This window comes from Tiliqua scincoides, chromosome 5, assembly GCF_035046505.1.
Source record: "Tiliqua scincoides isolate rTilSci1 chromosome 5, rTilSci1.hap2, whole genome shotgun sequence".
NCBI lineage: Eukaryota > Metazoa > Chordata > Lepidosauria > Squamata > Scincidae > Tiliqua > Tiliqua scincoides.
Window position 1 is genome coordinate 36,984,208 of NC_089825.1, and position 9,530 is coordinate 36,993,737.

The following is a 9,530-nucleotide window of genomic DNA, read 5'->3' on the forward strand; positions in this document are numbered from 1 at the left end:
TCCATCTTAAGCCCTTGCAGAAATTCTACAGCAAAGTTTAAATCAAGATATTACACAACTGGCTGTGTAGGGAAACTCAAAAACAAGAAAGAAAGGTAAAAATCGCTCAGCCAGTTTATAGTTGCCCAAGGAAATGAATCTTTGAAAAGCACCATGCTCTTGTTTTAAATGCACTTGATTTATAAAGAAAACAAAGACACAGTGAAAGGGAAGACACAGTGAAAGGGTTTTTTTTTAATTACATGATTGGGTAGTACGGTAGTTATCCTGACTGTACTCATTCAAGCGCAATTACACATTTCTATAACTTATGACACAAGAACAAGTACGTGCATTTAACCATCCATGATCAAAGTTCTCTGGCTGACGAGAAAGATTTTTTGGTGTTAGATACAATGTATGTAAAAATAGAAAGTTTAAAAACCAATCTCATCACAGAGAGTCACTTCCATTTGTTTGGTGAAATAAATAAGGCAGCAGGCAGCCATTACTTAGAAGTGGAATCCTTAAGGTATGCTATTAAATCTGCCCTCTCCCCCTTCTTCTTAATGCCAGCAAAGATCATCTTAGTTCCTGGAATATACTTCTTGGGGTTTTCCAAGTATTCCATCAGTGTTTCTTCGCTCCAGACTATACCTAGAAAAAACAAAACACAACAACACAGTTATAGATATAACTAGTTAAATATTTGGTGTTCTGTATACAAATTTGTACATCTTCCTCCTACAAAAATTCTATATGCTATTTTAGTCTAAACAGGTAGTTTGCAAGGCATCTATACATAAACGAATGAAGGCCAGCAATAGATTTAGACCAGGGATGCCCAAATCCCGGCCCGGAGGCCATTTGTGGCCCTCGGAGGCTCCCAATCTGGCCTGCAGGGAGCCCCCAGTCTCCAATGAGCCTCTGGCCCTCCAGAGACTTGCTGGAGCCCGTGCTGCCCTGAAGCAACAGCTCTCAGTGTGAGGAAGACTGTTCGACCTCTCACCTGAGCTGTGGGACGAGGGCTCCTTCCACTACTTGCTATTTCACGTCTGTTATGCAGCAGCGAAGGAAAGGCTGGCCTTGCTTTGTGCAAGGCCTTTTATGGGCGTTGAGCTACTGCAAGACCTTCATTCATTCGTTCCATCTCAAATATATTCATTTATGTAAATTTATTCAAATTTTAAATACAAATTCTTTTTTTCCCTGGCCCCCAACTCAGTGTCAGAGAGACTATGTGGCTCTCCTGCCAAAAAGTTTGGACACCCCTACTTTATATGGACACTGACAGCTTAGAGAATAATTCTTGTTAACAAGGGTTTAACTGAGGGAATATGAAAGCCTAAACTTAGTTCTGAATAAGCTCTCATTCTGACCTGTTTGAATTTACTCATGATCACAGCCTTCTGTAGCATTTTTTAATAAAAACACCATAAATTGGCTTTGTTTCAAAATGATACCTTTCAACTGTATCTTTGGCAACAGCACCTTATCCAGCTAGCTCTTTTTAAAAAAAATTGTATCTTTAGAGAGGGCCGGGAATGCAGAAAAGACTAGTTTTGGTTGCATTGAGCTCACAAGTAATATAAAGAAGTGATGATGGGACTGTCCCCAGGTAGTACAGCAGTTAAGTGGCCACTTAAATAAAGAGAAACAGAGCAGGTAAAGGGCTAGAATTAGAATAGACTGAATTTGAGGGAATGCAAGAGTTTTAGGATGGTGAAAGAAGACATTGCAGAATGACCTGGTCACCAGAAAGGTGATCCATTCTTGAGGAGCATGACAAGCCTCTGCTACTAGGTACCTTCCCTTTGTTGCTTCTAGTTTCTTTGCAAGATCTTACATCTGATTTGCAAGACTGATAGAACAATTTGGTTCCACCTTTGTTTTTGGTTTTACCTTTGCTTTTGTTGGCTTCTGTGTAAGAGAAACCATCAGCTTGACCAGTTTTCCGACCAAAAAGACCATGCAGATTGGGGCCAGTCTTGTGTTTGCCTCCTTTTTCAACTGTGTGGCACTGTGCACACTTCTGAACAAAGATCTTCTTGCCTTTTTCAATGTCTCCCATTTTCAGTGCTGAGGAAAAAAAACACAAGAAAAGTATTTCAATGTTAGTTGGGTTCATCTCAGATATATGTGAAGCCAGGCAGGAATACAAAATGTTTTTTGGCTAGACACTTCTGAAACTGCCCATGAGGGAAAAAATGTGCACGCACACACACTTTTAACAGACAATCCCCAAGAATCAGGTACCCAAGCTTCTCAATCTGATGTGCTTTATGGATACATAATTTCTATTAGATGAAATATTTAGGAGGACAACATGGTGATGCAAACTACATCACTGATCTAGTGAAAATAAGCATTTGTTCTCGAGTCTAAATGCCTTTCAATAAAAGTCACTCAAATGGCTGACCTAATGCACCAAAGTATCAGAGCTACTTGATTCTATCTCACAATTTATACCGTGAATGTCTCTATACATTGTCTTGGGGAATTAGGGAAGGAGACCAGATTGATTTCCATCTACTAGTTTTGGAAACCTGGAATCAAGAGGCAGCAATCCAATGACCTCAACAGTCAACCAAATCAGTCTGCAAAGGAGTGTACCTGAATATAGATACAGTAACTACTGTATCTCAAGCTCCTGCCCACTTATGGAAAATCTATACATTCGATCAATGGAAATCAAGTATGCAGTGCTAAGCTGTCTCCCTGATTTAAAAAGATGTCCTTACATAGTAACTATTATGATACTGTCTTTGCCAGTGTGCAAAACCACAACTTGCAAAAAACATCACAAGGTAACAAAGAATGAGAACTCTGACCTCCAAAAGCTGTACAAGAACCACTGCCAACCCGGCTCCAGTTGAATGCCCAAGGACATGTCCTCAAGATCAGGTATATCACGGATTCATTAGCCCTTCCCAAACACGCTTTGGTCCATTCAAGGCAAGGGTGTGTGCGTGCGCATGAAGCACCTTAAGGGCCCAATCCGATCCAGCTTCCCAGCCACAATTCAGCCCCAAAGCTAAGGAAAGACATTCCTGTAACCTTGAGGAGACCTCCATGACTCCTTATGGCAGGATGCAGATCACACCCCAGTGGCACAGTTGCATCAGTGCTGGAAAACTGGACAGGACTGGGCCCTAAAACCGTTACATGGAGTGGCATACATGTGGCTGCAGATCAAAGAACAGCCCTTTCCCATGCTTACTTAAGGGTGGCAAGTTCTAATCTGCATCAGAGGCTGCGAGGAGGGCAGGAGTTCACGGAAGGTCAGTCAGACTGCTCCTTAAGGCAGAAACATTATGGCTCCACTTTGCCCCCCCCCAATGTGAAAAGCTCCCGACTACCGCCAAGGTCGCAGGAACCGGGCCCAGCAGCAGTAGTCCCCGCTACTGCTTCCTCCATCCTGTCCAACAGAAGGGCAGATGCACGAGAACTGTGCCAAGCACTGAGTCACTACAGTGGGGGGTACGGAGAACCACCGTCCGGCATCAGGAGAGAGATAAAGGGGGGGTGCTGTGGGCTCTGGCAATGAACATTCATTCACCTCCTAAAGGCATCCACGTGGATGCTGCTTGAGAGGCACATAAAGCATCGCTTCCCCTCCCTTCCACACTGTGCCTCCCTACCCCACTCCGAGAGCCCAATTCTAGGCACGTCTACTCAGAAGTAGGTTCCACTATAGTCAATGGGGCTTACTCCCAGGTAAGTGCGGCTAGGATTGCAGCCACAGAATCCAAACCTATGCATGCTGACTCAGTAGTGCCATTATAATCAATGGGGCTTACTCCCCAAGTTCAGATAGGATTGCAGCCACAGAGGCCAGATCCTATGCATCTGGCAGATTCCACTGTAGTCAATGGGGCTTACTCCCAAGTAAGTGTGGGATAAGATTTCAGCCAGTCAATCCTAGACATGTCTACTCAGAAGCAGGTCCCATTATAGTCAATGGGGCTTACTCCCTAAGTGCGGCTAGGATGGCAGCCACTGAGGCACGTCCGCTCAGGAGTAGGATCCATTACAGTCCATGCGGGAGGGCTCGCTCCCAGGTCAGGGTGGGACTGGACTGCAGCCTGCAAGAGGCGGCGCATGCAGGCTGCAATCCTCCCCCACACTCACCTGGGAGTAAGCCCCATTGACTGTAGTGGCACTTACTTCCGAGTAGACGTGGGGGAGGGAGCCAGTGGCTTGAAAGGCGAGCCTGTGCATAGGCTCGTGGAAGAAGAGCGCGACCGCCTGGCTCAACAGAAGCGCCAGGCGGAGAGGCAGGAGATGCCCCCAAAGACCAGGGGAAGCTGCTGCTGCTCCCCTGCCCCGCGTGGCGGGCTCTGCAGGCCCCCTGGTGGCAAAGAGGGGGCTGGACGAGGCGAGCCTCTCTGGGCCTGCCCCAGCTGGGCTCTCTGGAGGGCCCTGGGCGGCCCGGAGCGGGGAAAGCGGCGCCACGTGGAGCCTGGTCCGGCCTGGCCCGTCCCCGCCTCACCACCCTGACCTTGGGCAGGCCTCGCCTCGACCACCCGCTGAGAGGTCGCTTCTCGGGCAGGGCCGCCCCTCAGGCGCCTTCCCGCTCAGGCCGGACCCGTCGCCCCCCACAGGCCCCCTCCCCTCATCGTTACCCGTGAAGCAGACGAAGCGATGTCCGTTAGCCGCGGCTCCGCACCTACGTCAGCCCTCCTGTCAAGCGTCCGGGAGAGAAACCCAAGGGCACCCCGTACTCAGGTCTATGTAACCGGTGTCTCTGCAACCAAACGCTCCTCCTAACGAACTCCCCCAGCGGGCCAATCGGGTGCCGCTTAAGTGTAGAATGATTGGTCCACGCATGTGTCAATCAGGGAAGGCGGCTCAGCAAGGTAGGCTGCATCCAAAAGGAACTCGGGTAGCCGGCTTCGTGCGCGCGCAGTGACGCAGGACGGAGAGGAAGCTGCGCATGCGCAGAAGGGTAGCGGCGGCAAGGTCAAGAGTGGTGGAGGAGGAGTGGGTTGGGCTGTGTCACATGAGCTGGGAGAATGACGCAAAGCGGGAATTTCTCCTGGTGTGGGCGGAGCCTGGAGGGAATGTGGGAGGAGCCTGGAGGGAGATGCTATCTCCTGTTGCAACACTCCAAGCACTGATTCCAGCCAGGGCAGGTAGTTGAAGGGGATGTTTGCAGGCACAGAATAATGTTGCAGTATAAGGCAACCTGTTCCTGTGCTTTAGGCTCTTCTCTCTGCTTTGTAGGCCAATAATGTTGCAATGTCAGGTCAAGCAGGAGCAGAAAGTGGAACTTCTCAGGACATCAGCGCTTCCCACATTTTTTTGACTGGCCCTTGACCTACTGGGCCATTGGCTGCAGCTCCCCATTAGGGCTACACTCCTATACATCAGTGCTTCTCAAACTGTGGGTCGCGAGCCAATTTCAGGTGGGTCCACATTCATTAAAAAAATTTTTTTTTAATATATTAGATTTGATGCTACCATATGCAGTATGTGACTGCATTTGGGGAAATGTTACAGACCTGTACTTTTAACAAGCTACAATGTATATTCTTTTAACAATGATAGTCAATGGGACTTACTCCTGGGTCAGTGAAGGTAGGACTGCAGCCTAGGATTGTTGAAAAATTTCCCTGCTTGATGATGTCACTTGCGGTCATCACGTGGGTCCTGACAGATTCTCATTCTAAAAAGTGCTAAATGTGTGAGAACCACTGCTATACATTGTATAGGGTGGTAGGCTTTTTTGCAAGGACTCTGCGGCTCCCCTGGTTGGTTTCAGTGGCTCCTCAGGGAGCCACAGTTTGCAAACCGCTAAGAACATAAGAACAGCCCCACTGAATCAGGCCATAGACCCATCTAGTCCTCTGTATCTCACAGCGGCCCACCAAATGCCCCAGGAAGCACACCAGATAACAAGAGACCTCATCCTTGTTTTTTTTGTTTTTTTTTAATATGTTGTTAGCCGCCCTGGGTCCCGTTAGGGAGAAGGGCGGGATAAAAATAAAGTTTTATTATTATTATTTTTATTATTATCCTGGTGCCTCCCTTGCATTTGCATTCTGACATAGCCCATTTCTAAAATCAGGAGGTTGCACATACACATCATGGCTTGTAACCTGTAATGGATTTTTCCTCCAGATACTTGTGCAATCCCCCTTTAAAGGCATCCAGGCCAGATGCTGTCACCACATCCTGTGGCAAGGAGTTCCACAGACCAACCACATGCTGAGTAAAGAAATATTATCTTTTGTCTGTTCTAACTCTCCCAACACTCAATTTTAGCGGATGTCCCCTGGTTCTGGTGTTACGTGAGAATGTAAAGAGCATCTGTCTATTCACTCTATCCTTCCCATGCATAATTTTATATGTCTCAATCATGTCCCCCCTCAGGCGCCTCTTTTCTAGGCTGAAAAGGCCCAAATGCCGTAGCCTTTCCTCATAAGGAAGGTGCCCCAGCCCAGTAATCATCTTAGTCGCTCTCTTTTGCATCTTTTCCATTTCCACTATGTGTTTTTTGAGATGCGGTGACCAGAACTGGACACAATACTCCAGGTGTGGCCTTACCATCCATTTGTACAATGGCATTATAATATTAGCCGTTTTGTTCTCAATACCTTTTCTAATGATCCCAAGCATAGAATTGGCCTTCTTCACTTCTGCTGCACACTCGGTCGACACTTTCATCGAACTGTCCACTACCACCCTAAGATCTCTCTCCTGATCTGTCATTACAGGGTAGCTTGAGGATTACAGCACCGCATTGAAAAATATCTCTAAGGCCCTTCTCATACATCACCTGTTCCTTCCTGCGCTGTGTTTACATGTGTATGTTGGGACTGAGGGCCCAATCCTCTACAGCTCCAGCACTGCCACTGGGTGTTGTAAACATGAGCACGGAGTGCCTGCAGCAAGCCAGTGCTAGTCGGCTCTGGGCCCAGCACTGGACGGATGCAGCCTGGAGAGTGCTAGTCAGTGTTGGGCCCAGCACTGGACAGACAGGCGGTAAGGTTTTTCAGGATGGGGGGAGGTGTTCCTTCCTCCTCTTCCCACTGTCACCTTCTGGCTCAGGGTCCAAGCTGAGCCCATCCCACAGGCCCCTCTCCCTGTGGGGTGGGCTCTCCTGGAGGAACTGACCCAGGAGAAGGGGTGGAGACTGGGGCAGGCTCTGTAACCATATCCGATCCTCCTTCTCAACTTGGGCAGCCTGACGTGGGACTCCTCGGGTCTGCACCAACTCAAACATGGGCACAGAGCCAAGAAGACCCATTGTCACCAGCTGCGTCTATCCAGGGTAAGGGAGCAAATGCTCCGTTCACCTGAGGAGACCTCCAGTGGTGTCTCGGCGCCCACAGGATCCTGCAGTCGCCATTTTGGCACCACTGGATCTATAGGTGCTGGGAACCATAGAACTAGGCTTTCGGGGGGGGGGGGTTAAGTCTTCTAAAACCAAGTGTATGTTCCAGGTTGTGTAGTTTTTACCTTCATGTTATAGATGCGAGAAATGCAAACAAACAAAAACTATGTTAGCACTTTTTGTGGAAATGGATGGTCTCTTGCCCCTCTCCCCACAAGCTCAGTTCTCTTGGAAGGGAGACAGAGGAAGATGTCAGACCACTGCTTCTGCCCTACCACACTGTTAAGAGGAGTATTTAGTACCAATTGTGCTGTGTGAGGAACAGAAAGAGGCAGCCAAAGAAATATATTTATATTGCTGAGACCATTTTCATCCAACCTTGCATGGTTCACAAGCTCAAATATTAAATATTTTTGTTTATATGCATCAATCATTTTTTAGAAATATGAATGTTTCAGTAGATACCAGGAAACAGCTGTCTGTTTAAGTCTTGGAGCAGTTTAATCATTTTCTATTGTGACCCCATTTGTTTATAAAAGTCACCTGCTGCTTGCTTTTCATTTAATACCCATGTGTGGTTTTTTTAAAAGGTTTGCTTGAAGCTAGAAAATTGATTGGACAATCATTAAGTTGACTGAATGGCAAAGGTCACTAGACTGCATTGTCTACAGAGCATTTTGTTTTCTGTATATTTTATGGTAACCATAAAAAATATATTACATCATGCAACTTTTTCTCCAAATGAAGAAGCTGGACTGTTTCAACAGCTGAGCAAGAAAAGTCAGACTGCTTGTCTCCTTCCTGTTGCAGAACACTTTAAAGCACCTGATCCCCACGTTGCTTGACAGGTAGCATCCCTAGCTAGAAATTTGTCCAATGCACTATTTTGCTAATGTTGCTTCTCTCTAGTGAGATTTGGGTGCACAACAGGTCACCTGCAACAAGCCATTTCACTTTCTTTTTCTTTGCACAGGAGGCTGCATGAGAATAAAGAAGTAAAGCAAAAGGCAGTACAAGAATCTACATCCTAACATAAAGGGTCATGGAAAGATGGCAGATTGCTTTCTGGCAGATCGCTTGCTTTTTACAGGTATGCTAGTTATGAAAAGAGAATGTCCATTATGAAAATTCCCATTATGCCATTATGACATTCACAAGACTATCACAGGAAGATGGTGTACTGCATGTTCTATCTAGACTGCAGAGCTTTTCAGCCTTTTCTTTTTGAAGTTCCATTTTTCTAAATGTCACTGTTTGTGGGTACCACTTTTTCAAGTACCATCACTGTACAGAGATAGTTGCTGTGCACCAGAGTGGACTGAATGCCCCACAGCTCTGGCTTCTTACTGTACTTACTTTTTCCTTCCTCCAGTCATGCCTCTTTTGAAGGGCCAGGCAGCGGCATGGCTGCATCTTGCCCGCACTAGTGCACAACCGACCCAGTCATCTCCATTTCCATTGGGACTGAGACAGGCAAGACAATGCCATGTAGTCACCATGACAGTGGGGCCAAGTATCACCTGCCATACTGTGAAGTACCACCAGTGGTACAGTTAGCACTGGTTGAAAAACACTGATCTTGACTGAGACATGCCATTACCAGGACTTAAGCCTTCCCTGTCTATTGTCCAAATGAGCTCTAGAAGAGAACCTCATGAAACCAAATGCAAATGTTGACCATGTGGGATAAACTTCAGTAGAAGAATATTTTGGAACAAGTTCTTGGTATTGAGATTAGTGCGTTCTGTACTTTCTTATCCTCGCAGAATGCAAACTAACATCATCTTGTACAACATACATCTTGGAGGAAATGAGATGTGCATGGACTTGTACAAGACTGAGATTAAGAAATCCCAGACATTGAATCAATCAAGCAGGGGCAGCATGTTACTCCGAGGCAGGCTAATTGAGATTTACAAAGATTTTACAGTACAGTACAGTACAGTACAGTACAGTACAGTACAGTACAGTACAGTACAGTACGTCTTCATGCCTTTAAAGAGAGAGATCTTGGGATGCTTGTGGACAGCTCGATGAAAGTGTTGACCCAATGTGTGGCAGAAGTGAAGAAGGCTACTTCCATGCTTGGGATCATTAGAAAAGGAATTGAGAATAAGACAGCTAATATTATAATGCTGTTGTACAAATCGATGGTAAGGACACACCTAGAGTATTGTGTCCAGTTCTGGTCGTTACATCTCAAAAAAGGATA

General features: G+C 46.5%; 1 protein-coding gene across 1 annotated transcript; it reads right to left on the minus strand.

The window, feature by feature from the left end:
* Nucleotides 1-214: 214 nt before the first annotated feature.
* On the minus strand, nucleotides 215-4,735 carry CYCS (cytochrome c, somatic). Its single transcript, XM_066628370.1, has 3 exons — nucleotides 4,605-4,735; nucleotides 1,882-2,058; nucleotides 215-636 (listed from the first exon to the last, which is right to left on the minus strand). Exons 2-3 carry the CDS (start codon nucleotides 2,048-2,050, stop codon nucleotides 488-490), a joined length of 318 nt encoding a protein of 105 aa, XP_066484467.1. The 5' UTR covers nucleotides 2,051-2,058; nucleotides 4,605-4,735; the 3' UTR covers nucleotides 215-487.
* Nucleotides 4,736-9,530: the final 4,795 nt, after the last annotated feature.